The 25,411-nt window shown below is 29.1% G+C and overlaps 1 protein-coding gene across 4 annotated transcripts in view; it reads left to right on the plus strand.

The window, feature by feature from the left end:
* Positions 1-25,411, plus strand: part of puc (puckered) — a 276,245-nt gene that overhangs the window by 87,368 nt on the left and 163,466 nt on the right. Inside the window, exon 1 of one of the 4 annotated variants that reach the window (XM_014436909.2) lies at positions 573-670. The exons of 2 other annotated variants lie outside the window; for them this stretch is intronic. In XM_014436909.2, the coding sequence (XP_014292395.1) occupies positions 610-670 (61 nt within the window). In that variant the 5' untranslated portion in view covers positions 573-609. Of the gene's footprint in view, positions 1-572; positions 671-8,215; positions 8,343-25,411 lie in introns of those variants that run through there. One more of the 4 variants, XM_014436916.2, reaches the window with a different exon arrangement.

Raw genomic sequence — 25,411 nt, forward strand, 5'->3', positions numbered from 1 at the left:
TTGTATCTACATTCAGTTAATTTGCTTATATATTTTATTTATCCCACTATATTTTTCAAATATTATTCTCTTATACCTATTTCTCATTATTTTAATTTTATTTTCTAACTAATTATATCGTTCTGTAATTTATGTATAATTTATCTATTATAATTGTAATAAATATTATAATCTAATGTATTTTATTAAAATATTTATTATCTTATAAAATATAATAATTTACGGAGATGGCCGTATGTTTTCTATCTTATTGATCTGTTCATTCACTTATATATTTTCACTAATGTTTACTATACACTTATTACACTACTACTGCTATACTGCTATACACTATCATACTCTGGATATGATTTTAGATTAAAATTTACTAGCATTAAGAAAAGTGTTATCGGCAAATTAATGCTATGTACACAAAAATGTTAGAATAGTATTATTTACAACCGATATACCAACACTGACTCAACTGCCATCACATGTTAATTTACCAACATGTTTGACCTGGTACGTATGTATGCGACCTTCTACCATAAATTTCCATCTTCTTAATATTTAGTCAGTCACTCTAAATCCTTTGAAACATTAACATCTGTTCATACCAATACTTTTGGAATGGAACAACACGATTCGGATAATCTTAGATATTTTAGTCGCAGAAATGAGGAGAGAAAAGGTAAAAGAAACAATTAACAATGATCATATTTTTTTGATCTTTATAACTTAGAATAAAAGAAATAATTGGATTCTAAACTAAAAAACAAAACGGTTGTATGTATAACCGTATATATGTATATAACCGAAAAAACAGGGTACATAATTTTAAATACCAATATTTGATAAATCTTTATTTGTGACAACGTGGTGTAGTGCAACACGTGGTGAATGTGCTAGTGGTATGACACATAGAAACCTACAAAATAATTTTTATTGATCATGCCGATTCCTAGTTTTAGATATTTTTACAACATATCTTAAATAAGTAATAAATATGCTTTTTGTTATCCTACGTATGATAGGCGATGCTATCCTAGGTAAGATAGGCAATGTTATCCTAGGTAAGATAGGCAATGTTATCCTAGGTAGGTTAACCTTTTCTCTTATCTTGGGGCTAGAGTAAACGAATAAGTGACGTTTAGTTTGCGAATACAGAGATGAATTGAGATGATATGTCGATTTTGATTTTAGGATGAGTCATACTTTTATTCTTTCATGTCCTTCTCGTTCATCCGTTATTATTTTGTTTGGTAGTTGCATACACACAAAACATTGATGTGGGATCACAACTTTTTTAAATCTAAAAACCAAATTGTGATACTAGATGCTTCTGAGTTATCATTGTCATCACTAATAAGAAATCTACTTAGTTCATTAAACAGTACACTCAGCGTTTCAAATCGACACTAACATATAGTGCTTGAAAAGTCGACTAGGAAATGCATATGCATACAATACTTACATACTTTATCTATATTTAATCCTTGTTTCCTTAATACTTTGATGGTACAAATCTTTCTTAGCACTGATGGCTATACATTTATTTATGTGTTTTGTTTCTTGACTGTATCCACAACAAACTTATCCTTGAACTACTTAGTGTCGATCCGGATCTTAAGTAAGGATCTTCAAACTTTACTTTCTTGGGTCAAGTTGCTTATAAACGTGGTTTTCTTTTTTCTTCGCATTACTGAACATGCCTAATTGAATATGCTACGTCGTTAATTGATTAATATCGAAATCAGAAATGAGTTAATACTTTTTATGAACCGGAGTCAAGGGCACAAAACCCAGTTCATAAAACATGTATCTGGATATTATTTCAAAAATTATTTTCTACCACGCTTAAGACAGAAACGCATTTCTGGCGGTCCTAAAACTCTTACTAATTATCTAATTAATTAAATAGAGTAACGAATGAGCGAATGACTGAGAAAGTAATCCCAGGGAAGTTGGCAAGACTGACAAAAGCGTATACGAATGATCCTAAATGCAGAGTCCTGATACAAAGAGAAATATCTGAAGCGTTTGAAGTCAGAGCAGGTCTGGGACAAGGAGATGGACTCTCACCAATGCTGTTCAACCTAGCTCTAGAAAAGGTGATTAGAAGAACATCACTCGAAAATGGTGGGGTGCACGTCGGAATGAAACATAAAATCCTATCCTACGTACCTAGGCTTTAGCATGTATCCCAGGATGCAGCGATTTGCACGGAGAGTTCTCTGTACCATTATAGGATCGATCTGGGATTAGAGTCTTAACATATAGAGAAGAAAAACTAACAGTGAACTGTTTGCAGAGACTGGTCAATCAATATCTCACGACATGAGACAAGGAGACTAAGATGGGCAGTACATGTGACTCGAAGCAATCTATCAGGACGCCTCTACCTCGGCAATGAACAATGAATGCCAGTGTAGTGGAGAAGAGACCACGTGGGAAACAAAAAATCAGATGGATACAAGAATCAACAAATATGGGAAAGAGCTTCATGTAAAAAACTGGAAAGCAGTATCCCAAGATAAGTTACGTATGTTCTTAATAGCACTTTACATATTGGAGCTCAAAGAAAAACCAGCTGTATGTGGCTTACAACCTACACCTCTTAACCGAATTAAAATTTATGGTGTTCAATCGACGCCGAATTTAACATGCGGTAATTAGTGTTGTTATACAATTTTCCCTAGGGTTCACCGTTTAGGATTTGTAGGCGAAAAATTAAAATAAAGACCTTAAATTTCATTATTCGTAACTTTACAAACTAAACAAAATGTTCTCAGATATTTGCATAATCATAAAACATTCGCATGTGCATAGTGTTTATACCTGGATGATTTTCAGACGCAGTGGGCTATAAAAAATATAAACTAAATCATATATGGACATTATTTTGTTAACCGGTTACAACATTTTATATCAGATAGTATCAGTTGCAGAAAAATTTAGAAAATTTTATAAAGAATGTATCGTGATTTTTTTTTTCTTTTTTTACGAAAATGTATTATCAGTAATCTATATATTTGTATTTGGATTTTGGGTACTGTTACCCAAGGTTTTCGGAAACTAATTATAGAAGGAATAATAGGTGGTTTTCGTTTCCGGAAGATGACATGTTGATATTTAGGTAGCCTTGGCTTTTAGGTTATGTTTCCGGGGTCCTGCCATCTCGCTTTCCATACCCCTCCATTTTCTTTTTTGTTCGAAAATTCCACTTCTGCCTTTTAGATCAAAGAATCTTTAATTTAAACATATATTGTATAAATATATGTTTCTTAAATTATTAATTAGTATTGTTTATATGATTATGTTAAATCGCTTTCATGAATGTTTTATGTTTTGGTTTTATGTATGCTTTAAATAATTGTTGTTCGTATTTTAAATTACTTCTACGAATGTTCAAATTTTTCTCATGCTTTAAAGTTCTTTTGTATCTTAAAGTAAGTTTCAATTTTGCTCTATCTTTTTATTAGTCATTAGTTGTATTCGATTTATACTCTATTATATTAGAACCTTTTATAATGAATGAATAAATATACTTTCCTTTTTAAAATAAGTTTACGCAAATTTTAAAAAGAAAAATTAACAATATATTATTATTATTTTAAAAAATGTATTTATTGATATTCACAACAGTATTAAAAACAAGTGGGTTTGGGTGGTTGGGAAGTTTATCATGGAAGGATTGCTATCGGGTTCAAGCCAAATCGGCAACATATGGGACATTGAGGTCCTGATGGAAGACTTCATTAGAGACAAAGTCAGAAGCATTAAGGATTTTACGAAGGATTTTGGACTCTAAAGATTGGATACGAGAGGAATTCGATGTTGTTTAGTGGAGTCCAAAATCTCAACTCCAGATAGGCCTTATTATAGACATATAAATTAGTGTTTTGTAATTTGTTGAATGTTTGGATCGTTTGTCTATATGTGTTGTAATAGCCGGAATCGACGAGCAGTTTCCTGTCTTTTTAGTCTTGTATGGGGCTTCAAAGTCAGTCCGTTATCCAGATGTAGTCCTAGGTAACGGATCTGTTTGACAGGAATAATAATTGGGGTATTATTAAAGGAAACTGTGGGGCAAGATGTCATGGGTAAATGACGAAAAGTAAAGGTGATTTTGACACCATTCTTCAAGGGTGGTGATGTGGGATTGTAGGGTTTGGGATACAATGGAAGACAAAATAAATTTTAATTTTCTGTTAACTAAGTGACCTTAAAAATAGGGTATAAATATGCCGATGGAACATTTTTAACATATTTTTTTTTTCTGAGAGTAACCTACAGTGTGTAAATTCATTGAGACCTCAACATTTTTTCCTTACCATATTTTAGGCATATAGCAATTTTCGAATAAAATATTATTTAATAACTAATATTCATTATTTTCTACTTTTATGATTACCTGTAATATAAGTTTAAATGTAGTATTTTGACTTACGAATGTTATTTTTTGCTCAGTGCTTATTCAGCCATTTTGGATTTAGTTCTTAGTAACTTTATTTCCCTCGGATAATGTTTTGATATTTAATTTAACATCCAATTAAAAATATGAAATATTTAAAGTTTTATTTTGTTTATTTATTATTTGTTATCCGAAAATAAAAAGTCCAATTCTGCTATATTTACTTCATTTTAGTTAAGAAATTATTATTGAATAAAATATCTTACAGGTTATATATTATTATATGTATATCCTCTGCTCAAAAGTTAAACAGTTTTTTTGACAAAATTAAAATTCTTCAACCAAAACTTCTGCTTATTTTAAAATTGTATTTTTCCTATGTCAAATAGATGCTAATGGTCAAAATTTTCAATAAAAATTTAACTTATTTACAAAAGATGCTTCAGATATTAGTTTTTGAATAATAATTTTCCAAAAGTAGATACATTGAGTTTTGATAGGAAAATCCTCAACTTTTTTGTTATATTGTATTGTGAGGTTTTGAATTATTTTTCTGGTAGCTCCACAATAGTCGTTGAAGCTTTTTCCACATCTAAAGTTTCTTTTTCAACTTCTAATCCTGAAGTTCATATTTCTTTTTTTTTTTAAAGTTACTGTATAATCCTAAATTGTAGATACATCTAAACTTGTTAGGTACCATAAACGTAATAAACAACTTTCATTGAAGCTATTACATGTTATGCCAACCACGTACATAAGCTAGTCATTAAATTCCGTGTCGAAACACGGCTTAAGTTTAAAGACCTGTAAGCTCGCTTTTATCAACTTGGTCAGCCATATTGAGCGTGATTGAGTGAGTCCTTCTGGAACGAAAACCAGTTCGGTCCCCTTCCTCTATAAATACGTGTCCTTTCCTAAATATCTTCGAAGGAGAACTTCATTTTCAATTTTATTTTATTAACTTTCTCTCTGTAGAAGGGCTTCACGGAAAGAATTTTGTACAAATAAAATCACTTTTACGTGACTCATGGCGTTTAAATATTTTATTCGCATATTACCTGTTCCATTATTATTGATAAGTATAACAATAAGTAAAAAAGAAACAAGATTTAGGCCTCATGGGCCATCTTTGTTATAGTTGCCCCCTATTTCTGAGGATACCGTTTTCCTATCAATACTGGTAGACATTATGAGCCGTGAGGAAATAGATTCCATGTATATACGATCAGGAAAAAAAGTTATTATACTAGTTTATAATAATGACCTTATCAAAAAAAAATTAATTAAGTGAAATTAACATGAATACATATAAAACTAGCCCAAACCTAAGGAAGGTTAGCAACACCGTATCCACTCGTCAATAGAAAATCTAGATTAAAACCAAACCATTCTCGTTTATAAATATTAAGGACATTACTGAAGGCTGCGATGCGAATTGAAAAAAAAAATTGTAATTTCAAAACATGGTCCTAATAGTACAAAAGCTCTGTGGAAAAAAGTCACTAACTTCACCCCAATTTCTGATTACTTTCATGGAAACTATGTATAATTACTAGTAAAAATCTGTCAAGTATAATTAATTAGTGGGAATAAAAAATGTCGGCTATTTCAAAAAGGTTAAAAAAAATTATTTTTGCATTCAGAGCTCCATATCTTTGAAACTACCAGCAACACTAGAAAACCTAATAGAACATCATTTAAAGTCGAGTAAATTTAATAAATATGAGCCATAACAGAGCTAAATGTTTAAATGTTCGCGAGATATAGTATTTTTTTTAAATCAACATGTACTGAAAAATCAGTAGTAAAGTTTCAAATACCATAAAAACTTCAACCCCTACGAAGATAAACGTTGTAAACTGCTTTATAATACATTAAACTGTCTTTAATTTTATTGCTGGCAGACATTTGTACGTCCAATGGTTCCTCAGATAAAATTTTTCATTAGTCAAAAATTATGTCCAAACAGTTGTTTATAGTTATAAATCATAATCTTGTTAATTCATTTTGGCAAATACTATGAAAACTACAACTTTTGCGAAGATAAACGTCAAAAATTACTTTTCTTTGAGTGCTAATAGATATCCGTATGCCTATGTTTCCTGAGATAAAGGTTTCCCGCAATAAATTCATTAATTACTGATTTTTCTGTACATATTTAATCAAATGCTGCTTTTTCGGCTCAACATATTTTCAATTTTCATGTCACAAATTATTCAGACCAGCGGATTCTAGCCGTGAGATCTAAGCGAATACAATTCAAGGTTAATATTTGTTTACACATAGTGTCTCTGATGTTAAACTGGAGTGATATTTTCCAGTAGCGCAATGTAATCACTTACTCATTACGTAAACTGCTACTGAAAGATAGTCATTATCAGCATAATAATGTTTATAGGAATGAACATATGATGTTTATTATTCGAACGAATTAAAGAGAAGCAAAAAAATATGTCTAATGGAAGAGTTCTCAGAGGAGTAAACTAATTATTATTGATTTAATTTCTTTTTTCTTAAATTATTTTTCATTATGTGCGTCAGATATGTTATTCATTCTACAAATATTAATTATTTTTGTTTTTTAAAATTGAATTTTCTTTCTTTCTTCTAATACATAATAATTATTATTATGATTTAAATTTATTAAAAAATGATTAAATTGTAAATAGTTAGGGGTGTTAATCGCGCGAGACTAACCCCCTCGTTATTGACTTTTTAATGAAAATCAAATTGATATCTAATAACCACGTAAGGTTCACCAGGCAGATCTGCTAAAAAGCAACATATATAAAAAATCTAGAGAAAGTAAATTCCTCGCCATAATCCTAATTAAAATCTGGAATTTTTATGTACATGAGTCATTCAGTGTTATCTCGGTAATCTGAAATAATTACTGCATAGGGGAGGGGCGGTGTACGGATTAAAGAAAAAGTTCGGATTTAAGTGTACAGAAAAAATGGTGTAAAAATCTACAATATGAATGTACCTAACTATTTTTATTCATTTAATTTTTGAGGAAAAATTTGACAATTTGAAATTATTCCTTTTTAAAGAAATCGATTTTTGTTTTTCGTCAGGTGCTTTGAGCTATGAGCCTTATAACATGGCTGGCCCCTAGCCGTGTTTTGAGCGACTACACTTTTTGTTTTCCTTTACATCCACATTAATGCTAAGTGTTAATTTAATTTGTTAAAATTATAAGATGAAGTTATAAAAAGTTAAAAGTTTTTTAAAAAAAGGGTGAGTTCACCAACGAAATTTGTATTATACATATTTTACGATTAATTAAATTAGTTTTAAGGAATCAAATGATATATGCAATAGATATTATGTATTTCTTATTCCAACCATATATGTAAGTGTTTATTTTCATAAGAATTTTATAGAATGTTATCGAAACTGTGTAAAAATTTCGATTTTCATGGTGATTACAATAACTTCAAAAATTTCCTTTGAACCGGTGCAATTTTATTTGAATGCAAAATTATTATTTCCTGCTGAGTTCTCTAAAAAAAAACTTTTTTTTTTTTTTTTTTTACGCCAGTTCGGATCATTGGAATGTTCAGAGTACTGCAGTTCGGATAACCGAGATAACTGTGTACTTTGCCTTTCTGTGTATATTGATTAGGTTGCTAGATATTATTAATGACATTGTATTCCCTCGGAGTGTAATATATACATATATTGTAGAGTGGAGAAGAGAGAGAAGGATTACAAAGAGGCGAGCGGAAGCGCCATTGAGGCCTAGATTTAATTGTGGTTGAACTGAATGGGCAGAGGAGGGTGGTGGGGGAAGGAGTGGTGGGGGGGATGACTCAGAGCCAGTCTGGCTCCTAACGTCAGCCCGAAAGTATACTGTAATCTGTTATCACCACTATCTCAGCTCATAGCACAGATCATGTATTATCTTTGATCTCCTTCGGAACTCTGTCTGGATTTGCACATTAAGGTAAAGCAACAGTTTACCTTGACAAAATAATTTACCTAATTTGGCTATCGTCACCTTATCAATGGCTCTTATCAGTCATTCATTTGCATAAGTACCCCATGGATGTAGGCTCTACCTGCTCATCTCATGTTTAGAATAGTCCATTTATGAAAATATGTGATCTTTGCTGGGCACGTCAAGTCATTTCGAAAGAGTTATACTATTGTCACCTTAATAAAATTGTTATAGAAAAAATATGTTTCTTCTACCCAGTGATTAAGATGCCTACACTAATCAATATGCACATTAGCATTCATTTTTAAAAATTAAATTTATATTTCCAGTCCATACCTTTTGCTAACCATACAAATACACATTAAATAATATTTCACAAACAAAAATTAATTTTCACACACTTAAAACTTTTACTTCTGTTTTACTGATTATAATTCATAAGAAAAACAAAACATATTCTTTTTTTAAATTTAATTATCGATTAAAACAATGCCCTGTTAATACAATTTTATAATCTATAATCGAAAAATAACAAAAAAAAATTGTTTTATAGCTTAACAATCAAAAAACGTAAAGAGATTCATTCGAAAAACTGAGGTGAGCTGTCATAAATAAAGATAAAGATGAACTCATTCCCGTTTTTATCTTCCCCTTCCCAAAACCCACTCATTTAAATACATCGGCTATTTAAATTGCAACGGAGTCGTTTTACGTTAAGTCTTTATACCTTTATTCAAATATTTTTATTTAGTTATATTTATCAATTATATTTAGTTTTTTTATTAATTAATTACATAATTATTTAGAGATTAATATGAGGCTTTCGGTCGTTAAACATTGAATTTTTTTTTTAATCACGGAATTTTTAAAGGGTGATTTCATAAATTGTTGAAAAATCTTTAGGAAATTTATTTTCTTTAGAGAGTAATGTTATTAAGTTACGTACTGTAATTAACAAACATTTTAATATTGTAAAAGGTTGTCATGTTTTACGATCAAACGCCTTATATATAAATTTATTAGAGGTTAAAACTTAGATATAAATGTATCTAATAATTGCTTGATGCCTTCTTCACATTTATATTTATTAAATAAATGTAAAATATATGATAATGAATTTAATATATTAATTTATTGTTATTTTTTTTTTATAATTTTAATTAATTTATTTATACACACAAGAAATGATAACATGAGCTATGAGAACTCACAACAATTCGTTCGCTGTCTCGTTTTAGGCAAATACATGAGAAAAAAATATTGTCATAACAATAAATAATAATGTTTTGGAATGTTAAAATAAATTTTAGTATGCATGTGGTGTATAAGAGAGAACCGGCTTGTAAGCATTGAGAGGTTTGACGAGCTAAGAAATTTAAACTACGCTTCGTCATGGCCAGTGACGTAGGAACTGGCATTAAGGATGGTAATTGATACCAGTGGTTATTGCAGATTGTTTGTCATCTTGTCTCATTTGAACTGTATTATTTAGTCTTGATTGAGCTAGAAAATTATAGTATTTGCATGTCGTAGTTATGTTTCAAATATTAAATTTGATAGTATAAATTAGTTGGTTATAAATCGTGACTTTCCTCTTCAGTAAATCATCATAGTGTACCGAAATTGGTAAGGATTAAATAGTATTTATAATTTTTACTCTGAAGACATTTGCCATAAATTTTACTAAGTAATTTGGCCCTATTTATAATTTCCTTTTCAGTTTTTCCTATAGTTGAATTACTAATTCCAGAAGTAATGTTTTTTATCAATTATTATAATATAGGTAAGGTTAATTTTGTCGGTGAAATCTTTACTATAATGTCTTATATCCATAATGGAATCACTTAATATACTTTATAGCAATATTAATTTTAAAAATATCCCACATATATGTGTTATGGATTTATTATTATATAATTTTATTTATTATAAATGTTCTACTTTATATGCATCTTTTTTTATTCCTAATAACAATAGGATGACAATAGCCATTCGAAAATATAAAACAAACATTTTTATAAAATGTCTATAAATGAACCGTGTTTCAATGGAAAGCGTTATACTTTTTTTTTTTTTTTACCAGGGTTATTAAAAAAACATTCTAGTTATGAAATATTAAAATTAAAAATTAGGAAGGAAATTTCATTATGTTTTGTTATATAGTAATAAAATATCTTTAAAAAAATATTGTTTCCAATTTTGTATTGTCATGATTTTATTAAAAAGGGTTAAAGCCTTGAATGTTCTATTTTAAATATTGTGAGTTATTTGCAATGATGAGAAAGTTGACCATAGAAAATAAATATGAGAAGATGTTTGGGGGTGCGGTCAAAGAATAATACAAATATGTTGAAAAAACCTATTTAATAGTGCCAACGTTGCAAATGAGTTATTTGCATACCTATGAATATGAAATTATTTATTCTTATTTTCCTATAATTTATAATTATTTTTTCCCGAAATACTGAATGACCAAAGAGTAGTCCAAAACTTAAGTGAGACAATTTTTTGGCATATTGATTTTGCGTTTTTGGGGCGTTCAATGAAGGAATGTCAAAAACCTGCTGAACTTGGCTGTCAATTTGGAAAGAAAAAAATGTATTCACTTAAAAAATTAATTTTATTTATTACGTGTGTGAATTTAAAATTTGGAACTTAACTTCATTATTAGCTTAGGGGTCTTATCAACGATTAGTAAAGAAAAATAAAATGATTATGTTAATTAGAAAAATATTGATATTGACATCTTATTAATAAATTATGTTTAGCATTGTTTATGAGACTCGGTTGTGCTCATAAATTTTTTCACGTATTTTTAATTAGAATTTATGAACTATTCTGAAAAAAAAGATTTAAAGAATTTAGAGAAATATTATAGGAATTCCTTGCAAAAATTTGAATTCCATCCATTTTCTCCTAACGTTATCTAAAATGATTCATAAACGTCGAGCTTAACAGATTTACCAGTTCGGAGTGCAACTGCTGATTCTGCATGTGACTCATGAAATTCTCACCACTTCAGCTAAATAAAATAGAAAAATAAAAATAAAAAATCAAACCCGTCTGAAATAAGATTCAAAGTCTTCTTTCTTAATTGAAAAATGAATCGATTTCACTTTTTAATATACTTCATTTTGCCTCTTTAGGGTTTAATGGTACTTGAAAACTTTCGTACAAGTATTAAAATATTTAATACAACAGTTTATGAGGCTTGGCATTGGGATATTAACCGTGATAACAACAAATATTTATCCTTAGAGATTATTGTTAGTAACACAAGGACGATCCGTTTTGAAAACACTAATTCATGCTTGTAGGCGATAGCAACTGGCTCAATTTTTTCTTACTTCACTTACTGTCTCCCTTCTATTTTATTTATTTTTTTATATAACTAATATTAGTTATTTAGTTGTTATTAGTTATTTTAAGAATTAATAAATTAATCGGAGGTGTATTCTTTATAAATGTTTGTTCTTATTTTTTTACCTTATTTAATTTTGTATGTCTAGTAAAAACGTATATGGATCATTTCTATGAGATTGTCTAATACTTATACGGGATATGGCACCCTTGCCTATGAAATGCTTTTGTAATGAAATTTTATTGTTTACATTACAATGGCATTGAGGTCGTCGAAAGGCCGACCCATATTCTGAAATTCCTCTCTGTTCTCTTTTAAAAATCCTTGCCGAAATAAAATGTTGTTGGATTAAATATTATATTTCATACAATAGTTATTTTTATATATATTTGTCATTAGTATATATATTGTTTATATTGCTTATTTTTGTATTTTCGCGTTGCCAGGGGTGCCTCTTTCCCTTTTAAAATAGTGAATAGTCATTTGTAATATAATATTAAAGGTTTCATGATTTAATTTCTTTCTGTTGTATTAATTAAACTACAAAAATTAATAAATTTTATAAATTCTTTTTAGTTTCCTATATCGCTTATTTTTATTTAATTTCAATTCAGGATTTGCGATTTTTTTAAAATATAACTGGAAAAGAGTATTTGACTTGCGTGATTTATTTGGTTTTTGTTCATTTCAAATTATTATTTTTTTTCAAAACGTACTCTTCTACTTCACACATTAGAAAAATTTTAATTATTAAATTTAGAAAATCAATACAATTTTAAAAACAATTGTGTTCATAAGTTATTTATATTTTTTGTAAATTAAATTAAAATAATTAATCTGCTGTTGTTCTTTTCAGTTTCATATAGAACATGGATTATTTTTATTTAATTTAAGTTCAGGATTTATAATTTTTTTTTAATACATGATTCGAAAGTAGGATTAGAACTGCTATAAATTTATTTGTTACTTAATTTTTTTTAAAATAATGTTTAGCAATACATTTACGGAACCAATCTACTTCGCGATTTTGAAATTTAAACTTATTAAATTAACACATTAAAAACAATTATGTTTATAAGTCATTTGCTAATAGTTTTGTTAATTTAGCTATATTAATCTATTTTATTTTCATTTAGGATTCCAATTCAAGATTAATGATTTTTTTTTAATCCATGAATCAAAACTGTTTAGTTGCAATAGATTTATTTGATTTTAGATTATTTCTGATTATAAATTTAAAAAAATAATATTAATCAATATATTTACGGAACACTCCCACTTCACGAATTAAAAAATTCATAATTATTACATTAAATATAATTTAAAAACAATTTTTTTAAAATTGCATAGCTGATTGAAATAAAAATCAAAGTTAATTCATTTTCTTTCATGTTGGAATATCCATTAACATCTAGTTTAATGTAGTAATATTTTTTTATGAACTCTTTTAAATGTTTTTAATTGTCTTTCATAAGGTACTGTTTTTGATTTGAACTAGATTATTTTAAATTATTATTGAATGTATTTATTGGCTTAAGAAAAATTAAAATGGGTTTCAGGATTACCTATTAACAATTAAGAAATACTCCCTGAGCGTTATGGAGGAGGAAGGCATTGTCGTGGATACCCGAGCTTTCCAGTGCGTTGATCCCGATCTTTTTGCCTTTTTGGTTGGCTGCTTCTTTAGCGGCTCATTCTTTCCCTTTTTTCTTATATCCTGGGATTCATCCTTCAAATTATTTAATATTATTTTTGTTTGAAAACGGAATTTACTGGAGCAGAATGAAAGAAACAAAAGTGAGTTTTACTTTGGAATTAAACATCTCAATATAATCATTTTGCAACGGCTTACTCTATTCATATTTTGAAATTTATCTAAAAATAAAAAAAAAATCAGACCATCCTCAATGAACTAAATTGAGCGGACGGAAATGCTCACGTATCATCTGTAAATCTTAATCAGCCCCAATCTACTAAATTTGTCGATGATGCTGTGGTTGGATCACGTGCCATTGTGTCTGTTATGGTCCACTGTTAGCAATGGAGTTACGGGCCGGGTTTATTTTACGCAATAGTTTAGGTTGGGCTAGTCAAGAATTGTTATAAGTACTTATCCGGCTTTGAAATGTATTGAATGCTGTATCAATCACAACTGGAGCGTATCGTTTTGTTTCTCCTTTGTTTGTTTTATTGTTTATTAAATAAATTTGAAGGGGTCAGTAGAGGAGGATAGTTTGTGTGTAGTGGCAGGAAGGAACTGTTTTACTGTTAATATTATTCTACGATATAAAGTTATATTGAATTTTAAAATTACACGTTCTTAGAAAAAAAAAGAAACGTATTTCCTAAAACATGTCGTATGGTAGACGTTATTTATGTTGAGGAATGTAGGTTTGCCATCTTATATCAAATTTTCGATCTAAAATGTGTGTCAAAAATATCGATTAAATGTTATTAATGATATATTGTTAAAGAAAAATATAATTTTAAAATATGTGTTTTAGTATAGTTGATTTAATGAGGAAATGGAGGGGTACTATTTTAGGTACGAGTAAAAAGTTTCTTTTTTAATTCAAATTTTTATTCGATTTCTAAAATATTTTTATTATTTCAAAGGTTGCATAATTTTTCCTATTCCCCTGTATAATTACCAGTACGAACCAGACTAGGTTTATTTTAAACGGAATGGATGTATAAATGACTAACACCATTTGTAAACAAATCATAATTTAAAAAAAAAAATCGCATACTAAATTAGTTTTTGCGAATTGGTTTCCTTTCTTGAATTGATAATTAATTGAGATATTATAGAAATATATTTTTGTCATAAATTATTTACTGATTATTTTGTTAATTTTACCAAAATTTAAAATACCAATTTCTTAAGGATATAGTTTCCCTCACGATGCTGGCTTTTTTCTATGTTCTTACAATAACGAAACAGAAATGTACAAGTCAAATATGTACATATTTTTAACTTCGACTTAGGTTAAAGAGAAAATAATGAGTAAAGCTACGTAAAAGATTTGTTCCCAAACATGTAGAATGTATGTAAAAATGTAGAATTACGAGAATATAAAGGAACGCTACGCGAAACTGTGTAACGCGTATACAATGAATGATATCTGAGTGATTACTATAATCTCTTAGCGATTAATATAATCAAATAAATTCGTTGGCCCGGATTTTGAGTAAATCACTGTATACACCAGAGGGGGTAGGCCAAGAAGTAGATAAGAGGATAACACTTGGTATGATATCGATTCAAATATTCAAATAACTGAATTGAAACTCAGATTTTCTATACCCAATAATAACGGTAAACTACGTCTACATCGCGTCCAATTCCATTTAAAAATGACATGCAATCACAAATATTATTTTTAAATGTATTTATTCCTCATTTTTATTGTAATGCCTTGAGTAGCTCGAAGTTAAATGGACTAAAAGCTGCCCGAACATATGGACTAGAACTGTGGTACACAATTACAAAGTCTAGTTTTTAAACACATTCAAAATTTTCTGTACAAATTCCAAAGTTTTTGTGTAATATTACAAGAGTAATGAAACTGTATGGGAATGTAGTAATATTAAAGTTGAGATTACAATAAGAGAAAAAAAAATAATGTAAGGAGTAGAAAAAAACAATTATTGTATAAAACTTTATAATCCGTCCTATCACTTCCAATATCGATTCTACATTAGTTTTTTTTAATAAGTTTTGTTTATTTGTGTATTTTTGCTGACCGCAGCCCTCATCATCTCCTCATATAATCTACGTTCGTCTATTTAGACTTCATTACTCCTTCAGTTAAACTTAGAAAATTCGTACTTCCTTCTTTGTCACAATAATCATATGTTCATAAGTCCTTACACTGAGATGAATAATTAACATTCACAATCCCTGGCCTTATTCTTGTAATATTACACTTAAATTTTCTTCAATACTATGTACCTAGATTATCTGTTATTTTCCTTCTGTAGTAGTATTGTCAAATTTGCTTCCGAAGAAGAACTGGAGAACGCAGTGAAACCAGAGAGCGTGAGGGAAGGCTGTCATACTTGCTCACCCGGCTGAGAAGATTTCGAAACATCATACCTGCTAATAAAGGCCCTTGGTTCACATCTATCGTAAACCTCAAATTCTAGTGTTGCGGTGTTGTTTTTTTTTTTTTTTCAATAATAGTGGTTTCGGTTTATCTGAAATCGTTGGATTTCATTATTTATTTTCTTTACTGATTACAATAAATATATTGAGACATTGTTAAAAACTAAACTTTTTTCTTTTACTTGAATAACATTGGATACAACTGCAGATATTAATGATTCAGCTCGGGAAAATCTGTGAATTAGTGTAGGAAGCATCACGCTCGCAGTGAACAGTACTTAGGCCCCCACGCAGATTGGAATGCGGGACATCTCATACGGAAACAATATTGGATGATTGGAGACTGTCGTCATCTTTTGTCAGCCCCGAAGGGTCCTATCGCTATGGATATCTTATAATAAACGGGATGGCTGCCTTGCATTCTAATGGGGTTGATGTCATAGCCCAATATCCTACCGGCTATTCAGGAGAGTGCTTCTGTTTCACTGATACCTTCTATCAGTGAATTATCTCAGGATTTTAACACGAAAATCAGTATGTCGTATGATTGAACGTTACAATAATTTTGGTTGTAATGAAACGTTAATTGTTCACGAAAATGCTTAAAATTAAATTACAAATTATCGAATAGTTATGGTTAAGACTAAAAAAAAAAAATAATTATGTAGAATTGAAAACTAGAAACCATCAGTAGGGATACACTATACGGGATGTACCCTCCCTTCCGTTTCTGGTGAGAGGAAAAAATATTTTTAAAAAAACAAAGAACCTCTTTTTATTACATATTAATACAACAGGCTCCATCGGACGGAGTAGGTGGAGACGAAAGAGGCCAAATCAAAATAATGATATTCATTATTATAATAATATTCATAAAAAATATAATCACTTCTTTGTTTTGTCGGTATATAGAATTCAGGAAATTCCGGAATTTTTGTAGCACTTATAATTTTGTGAATAAATGTGTTTGTGACTAATTATTTTTTTATTTTAGTAATTAACTAATGCTTTAATCATTCTTTAATTATGATTTTGTGAATTTTATTACTTAATAAGACTTCATTGTGCTGTCAAAAAAATAATATTTCATTAATATCATTTCTTAATTTAATGAACACATAATTAAGAAGCATGAATGGGATGAATAAGATATAAATTTTAGATTTGGTTAAAAAATATAAAAGGAACTAAATATGTAGATTCGTTAAACTAATAAATGATTTCCATGAGCTCTTGCAGTAGTCAACCTGATGAAGGCCTGGAATTCTGACCGAAACGTTGGCACTGATAAAAAAAGTTTTACTTATATGTGCTCTGGACTTTTCGCCCCTTCCACCCACCCCGACGATGTTCCCTTCACATTATAAAATTAAGATGGATTGCCGTTCGGTCAAGTTTAACATATGTTACAAATGAATGAGCAGTTTGTTCCACAGAGTGGCAACAGCAATAGCCCTGCACTATAAGAGGACAGTGAAGACAAGCAGTTAAAGAAGTTCCTTAGATTTATGGCCCGCGGTTAGCGCACAACTCCAACTAGGAGATATGTCCTGTGAAGTATAACTTGGTTCGCTCTAATTCATGCGCTGCGATTTACCTGTGAACTTTTGACCTTTCAGGGACTGGTGGATCGTTACCTCCTCCTGAGGCGGAGTTGCGGCAGTCCGCTTGGCAAACGATTCCAATTCTATCTAACTTGTTAAGTCCCAGGTTGTCAGTAATAAGGCCAATCCGGACCGAGGTTCTGAGGAGTCCAGTTTCGCTCCTCGTAAGTTGGTGTTATGCGCTTTGTTGGAAGGCACCTATTCTGTCTTTAAATATGTTTGGTTTTGACGGAGAGTTTTTATTTTATGTTATACTTATATATCTTTTTTAAATTACACTTGTTATGCATAGATATCAATAGAAACTTCTCTTAACGGACACCTTTGTATAACGGAAACAGCTCATAACGATTTTATTAAAGTCACAACCAAAACGTTACATATTTAATGCATTTGAACTTCTCTCCAGATGCTATCAATTGTATACCTCATCAACTATAACGGACAAACAAAACTCTATAACCGACACAAGTCATAAAAGATAAATGTATGAACTTACGATTTTAAGGAAAAAAATATATACATATATATGTATCCAATGAAAAATGGTTGAGACGAAATGTTTATAGAATAATACTTACAAGGTACCAGTCACTGGTTGAGGTTATCTAAATTATTTTCTTTTTTTTTTTATTATTTACATTCTTAACAGAAACCTTCTAATACCGGACACAACCATCTTCCCATTAGTTTCCTTAATAGAGAATTTTCATTGTATTATTGTTATTTATATAATACATAAACTTTTGAAGCTATTTAGTTTTAAAGAGGTGTATGTAACCATTATCATAACCTCGTTTAAATGCTATTTGTATGGTTAGTGTTCTAAAAATTATCTGTTTTTGAAATATGTTCCTCCACAAATATCTCGTTTTTACTTAACATTCATAATCCAGTTAAAATTTATTTTATTTAATTGTACCTTTATTTTTTATTTAAAATATTGACCATTCCTGAGGTCATTCCTGCCGTTTCGGCCTTAAAACATAGGTTATAACGAAACACCAATACGTTTTACCTTCGTCAATATCTCGATTGAAGAAACATTGTATTCATAAGAATAATTTTTCAATTAATTACCATCAATTGTATTTGTAATTAGACCTTGAGTATCCATTCTTCAGGAAATTCAATGGTTGTTGATCATGCCAATTATTTTTCTAATTACATTGTAGTTATGGGATATAGTTACCTTTTATATCATACAGGTGTATTTGTATTACCTAAACAATATATAAATAATGCATTATTGAACTTTCGTATAATTATATATTGCTAGATCCATGTGGTGGGCCTTACATAGTTATTTTATTACTAAGTAATAGACACCCCTAAGTACTTACAATATTAAAATAGTGTATATTAGTAAATAGCTAAGTAATTAAAGAATGAAAGAACAAAAACAAAATTAACTAATAATTATAGAATAAATAAAGTAAATGACAGACCTATATATTGAAAAAATAATTTGAGAGAAAAGAAATAGAATAAAATGGTAATTACAAAATAAATAAATTGTTCGTAGTATCTGGGCTAGAATTTCCAACATTGAAATCCACTGCAACTGGAAATTTTGTATTTTGTATAAGGTTTTTGATGAATAATTGCAATTCTTTCTGTATTTGTATTTCACAATTGTATTTTACCATGGGTTATTTCTTATAAACCGAGAGGAAACAACTATATATTTTTTTTTGGTTGGGCCTTGTTTTGAAATAACTGTATTCTTTTTTTCGATGCTGCAGCCTAGAGTGCACAACTCAGAGTTAAAAATGTTTTATTAATGAGAATGGTTGTATTATGCTACATAAATTTCGTTCACAAAAAGTAACATTATTAATTTTATTGAACAGTTGATTACCATAAAATTAAAACTTCCTGATTAGGCATAAAATTGAAATATGTAACTAATAATTATGAACGAATCGTAATCCTTTATAATAAAGGGTTCAAATTCATTCCGTGTTTTTATCTTAATTATTTTCATTTACCTTTACATATTTATTAGGCTATTAAAGAGATTCCACACCTTATCGGATGTACCTTGGCAATACTATAGATGCAATATGTTAAAACGTTAGCGAGGCACAACAGTGGTCCCCTGCCAAATCTATATTTAGTCGTGATGCTTCGGCTTACGTAAGCGCTCCTCAGCAAGCCGTTAAACCGGCCAGTTTCTTATCACAACTGATAGTCTCCGTTTTTCGATTATATATATATATAATATGATATTTAAGGTATATTTTATTTTATGTAATATATATTTTTAATTTAAAGACTACTAATTATTTTTGCATGGATTTCATGCTTTAATTTTATGAATGTCCTAGCCAGGGTTTTTCAATTATGATTTTAAAAAGTTGACAATTAACAAATATGATCATGAAAAACAAATAAATAAAATAAAGTAATAATAAAAATAAAATAATCTCTAGTCACATTTAAACTCTTATATACAATATTTGCACAATCGTTTATACTCTATCTCCCACGTGTGAGGGGTAAAGCAGAGCTCTTTGAGATCCTAGCGCATCCCTCTTACCGCTTCACTGGTAATAAGCCTGTGGAAGCTGAGCAAGTGCACTAAACCATTTTATTTAATTATATTTTTACCTTGCTTTATAAAATAAAAATGTTAAAATTAACGGATGATACATAAGAAAATAAGAAGATACGTCTTTCAACGTTCGATATAGCTTTCTCTTTAGAGAATGAAATCTATATTTCCGAATATAGTCAATTTTCTGTAATGAGGACGAAATCAACTTGGTATTTTTGAATTTTCACCTTTGTTGTTTATGAACCACAATTAGGGTATGTACCATTCTCAATAATATGAATACATTATATTATTTTTATTTAATGATTTGTAATGAAAAACTGTTCTTTAATTATTTTTTAATTTTAATATATCATAACCTTAATTCAAGTCTTGTGAATTTAATATTTTTAGATTTCTCCTTATAGTTTTTATATGAAATTTTATTTATTTTTTAAACAAGCTGATAGTATTAATGATTATTGTGATCATTATACCTAAGACTAAATAAGGAGACCAGTTTAATTATAAAATGTGAGAATATAATTATGTTAATAGTACCTGATGATAGGCGATTGCACCAAAACGTTTATAATATATTAAAATAAAAAAATAATAATAAGGACGTTTTTCACGACAACTCATTAAATAAATATAAACTCATCTAGTAATGAACCTATAATGTTATAAAAAATACATATTTTTATCTAAAAGCAATTTTCCAGACCAGTTTAGCTCTTTGAATTTCCGGGTTTGCTCTTTTTACAGAACAACAACGATATGAGTTTAAAAAAAAATTTATATGCGTTGGGGTAAGTACAATTAGTGTATAAATATGATAAAATGTGTACTAGTGCAATGTTTCTATATTCCACAAATTTCTATGGGTCAAATCTGATGAGTTATTTTTGATATATATGAATTTTATAATAATAAATTTATCCTAAATTTTCTTACTTGGGGCCCTGATTTGATTACTTTAAGTGCTTGAGGCTCCGCACTATGTTAAAGGAGACCGTGTTTGTACTATGACTTATTTATTTGGTTGAAAATTAAAACGTTGGCATGTTTGTTGCGTGTTTAAACGTTTTAGATTATGGATCGTGTTTATATTATGAATGAGGTTTTATGGGTTTGTAATCAAATATGGGAACCATATTTACGTTATTTGTGGTTTCTCGCTCTGTTTATATTGCATCAGGGTAGCAAACCATTAATATCTGTTTCTTTGACTTGATCACAGATTTTTTTTATCTCAAACTTCTCGATGTCCCATTAATATTCCAAATTACGCGCTTTTTAAGTCTATACATATTTACAGGGACCAATTTCAGGAAATAAAGGTTCCGCAACAGCAAACTTTCAGGAGAGATAATATTATTCGAAATTACTGGCTTGATTAAAAAAAATAATCTCTAGTTGTGATTTACGAATGGTTCTTTTACGTGGTGTAATATGCAGGAGGCGGTCATTTAATTCATTTCATTTATTTATTTAAATACATTTTTTCAGCCATCCAACTTTTTTTTCCTAATGAGAGATACGGGAACGCGTTACGCCTCAATCTTGCCTTGCATGTATTCATAATTTTAACTGTATTAGGACTCTTTAACTTTTGGCTTCCTTAAATGAACATTTTTTTTTAAAAGTATTTATTTATGTATTAATGGAATTATAATTAAGATAATTATCAGGAAATTATTTATATCCTGGTAGAATAATTTTTAAATATTATTAATATTATATTTTATAGTTTAATCTATCCTTTCCTGCTTAAGCGAGTGAAAATGAATAATTAAATTATTTTTTTTTTCTTAAATAATAATTATGGATTTATTCACCTCCATTTCATTAGACAGTGGTTCAAATATATTATTAAATATAATGTTAGGAATATTATTTAATGTTGTCGGACTATATGTTCTAGTTTGGTAAGATGTACTGATACTCATAATTGTCATTATTTTAATAATTTAAGTTGTTTATTATATCACATTCTTTTGGTTGATTAGGTTTCTTTAATAAACTTTTTACTACATAAAACGTTTTTAACTATTTATTGATAAAAACATGACGAATATTTTTGTTCTTGCTGCCGGAGGCCCACTTCCTTCCAATTCCCATAGGTAAATAAAAAAAAATTATACTTATCCGACTGGGTGAAAAATCGACGTTTTTCACTCGAAAATTAAATCAAACAACTTAATGACCCTTTTAAGAAACGATTAAATAATTCTACAAAGTTAATCTTTAATGTTTTACAAATGAATATATTGAATAATAAAAATATTTATTCAACCTCAAAAATTTAAGAATTCGTATGAACATATCTAAACAAAGTATAATAACTTCTTGTACAATATTGACGTAGATTATAGTGCTCTGCATTATGAACACCACCAGGATACATTTTGCTTTAACTGGTGTTCATTTAATCAATCCATTTTACTCAACATTTTGAACAGTTTTACAACTATGGAAAAATTTAATGTACATTCATTATTTACAGTAATGGGAAGTTTTTAAATTTGTATTGTATATTTGTTATTTTTGGGTTCTATAATTTTAACTTAGCTATATTAAAAAATAATTAAAGAACTTTAAAGTTAAATTAACTTCCGTCAATTCAATAATTAATTTAAATAAAAATTAATCAGTTAGCTTAAAGGCTAAGTTTAAATATCTGATAAAGATAAATACACTGCTTCGCTCATTTCACTTCTGCTTAATTCTATTATTTTTACCTCTTTCATGTTTAGAGATGGCCAAAAGTTAAATTATATGATGAAATCTTTTGATTTCGATTCCGAAAATTCTCTTCCTGATTTTATGATTGTCTTTTTATCGAAAATAAACACTTTGCTTTGAAAAGAGTGAGGTATGATACTTTTGATTCTGCGAATTTCGCCTCGACCTGAGGTCATTGGCTTGTTGAAAAATTGCTTTGCTGCTTGTGATCGATGCAGGGTTTGACTTATTGAGAGTGTCATACTGTATCAAGCAGTTCATTGTTAAGCTCAGAATCGGTAGTTGAGGGTTATGCAAGTTCATGTTGCAAATGTCCTTCATAATTCCATCAAACGCAAGGCAAACCCTTTTTTGAAATAGCCATAAACATTGAATTGTTGCCATATTACGATACAAAAACTTTCTATATTTCTTCTAATCCGTTATTTGCTCAATATTCTTGGGTCATCTGTATTTTCTTCGTCTTGCAGGTAATCATTAAATAAAGCGGTTTGAAGATTCTTAAAATAAAAAAGTTTTATTCCTTGGTTCCTTTCTTATCCAATTATCTATGTAATAAAACCTATCTCTATGCCTGAGATGGGTTTTATTACATAGAAAATAACTGTTCCAAATAATCCATATGATTGTCGGTAGAACGCCTTAGTATTCATCAAAAATCTAGTTTTAATCAAAAAGATAAAACGAGTTTCCTTCTTTGCTGTAATAAATTATAACAAGATATAATAAATTCTTTACTACAATATTGTACATTTTTGTGTCATTTATATTGAATTTTTTTAACTCATCCTCAACATATGGATACATTTTAACCTGATGACAATTATTTAATCAAACCTTTTATACTGAAGATTTTGATTCTAGTAAATATTGGTTGAAATTCATAATTATTACTTTTTTCTTTTTCTATCACAGTTTTCTTTCCATTACTTACCGCACTGCTGAGATAACATATTATAGATATTATAAAAATTGTTTATTATATTACAGTTATCATAAAAATATAGTCATTTTTAAACAGTGGATCATAATTTATTAGAATATATAATGAAATCCTTTTTTCATTAAGGAACTAATTATTTGTCTTCGGCGTCAAATCGTCTCCATCAAATCCATTTTATTGAATTTAGAAAGAAACGGAATAGTACAATGCACCTTCGCTAGATAGCTGATTCAACTGTAACCATGAAAGGTTTCTTGTATGGCTACCTAATTAAACGTAGATTCACTCTAAACCTAAGTTTAAACGGCTATCCGTGCGCCGTAAAGTTTACTGCCAGATTTAAAGGTTAACATTTCTGGTGGAACGGATAATTATTGGGTTTATCCAAGATTTCACTAATCATTGCCTTAGGGAGAGTTGGTTTGATGGTTAGTAGCTACTATAAAGTGATGATTTGATTGTGGATGTTGACCACATCACCTCCTTCGATAATGGTCGATCAAGAGTATGCTCTCTATATTTACACATACCATTTTTTTTTTTTTAATTAATTAAATCTTACCTTTACGTGGTATGTTATTTCTTTTCTCGTGATTTATTTCCCTTTATCAGTATAGAAGATTTTTTAATACTTTAAAGATTTTGATAGTGGTATAAAGGTAGGAGAAGCAGCCCTGTCGCTGGGACAGGTGCTCAGAGCAGGTGGAATAAAACTCGTCATCTGGTCCGGGCAGCCTCCATACCTCTGCGGTATAACTGTTCCTGTGTTCCAGCCTTTCCATAGTATCATTCCATGCATTACACTCCTTATTCCAAAGATTTATTGTTGGATTTATGAGCGATTATGGATTTTTACTGAATAATAACGATTGTTTATCGGAATAACAAACTTTTTTGTGTTCGGATGTTTTATAAACTAGCCTTATTGTACGTATACAGAGTTCATAACTTAAGCTTACAAAAGCCTCTGTGATTTTTGAGATACAGTGATAAATAAGCCAGTGAGTGCTATCTGTTCTATTACCCGTTATGAAAATAAAGATAAAATGAATTTCTATCTGTACTAATACTACGGATTCAGTTTATATTTGATTATAGTGAATTAAGCTGCATTTTAAATTAAGGAATATAATCTTCAGATGTATAGTTTTTGAGTAATTCGAAAACAAAAATTTTAGGTTCTAGAAATAATCTAATGTGCACTTTTCATAGAATAGGAATATTATTTGCTATATTTTCTTACAATTATAGTAGTATTATTTATTATTACTTTTGATTTTGAATTTAAAAGTATTTTTTTGCACTTTACTTGTAATAGGAATATTATTTTTTTTTTCATTTTTCTTAGGATAACCATATTATTTGTTGCACGTCTTGTACAATAGGAGTATTATTTCTTACACTTTAATACCCTGTGTATCAGGTGATACACTCCATTGTCATCGGTGGTCCACAGTATCACCTGGACATTACAGTAAGGTTATAACATTGCGTGTTGGGCTAAAAATAATTAGCCCGGAAGCCTTCACAAACTCTTATCAGTCTTTTGATAAGAGTAATGGAGACTAAAAATGTCCTGGCAATATTTAATAATTGATTCTCTATGTATTATGTATAGGATTTTTAATATTATATAGTATTTGTTTAAGTTTTATAATTTTGTTTCCTCAACTGCAATATGGTTTAAAATAATTTTTTATTTATTTTTTTGACTTTATTTAGTTTATTCACAACTGTAAAAGTATTTTTACAACCAGCGAATGAGATGTAGA

This window comes from Halyomorpha halys, unplaced genomic scaffold (assembly GCF_000696795.3).
Source record: "Halyomorpha halys isolate HHAL.00 unplaced genomic scaffold, Hhal_1.1 Scaffold51.1, whole genome shotgun sequence".
In the NCBI taxonomy this organism is placed as follows: domain Eukaryota; kingdom Metazoa; phylum Arthropoda; class Insecta; order Hemiptera; family Pentatomidae; genus Halyomorpha; species Halyomorpha halys.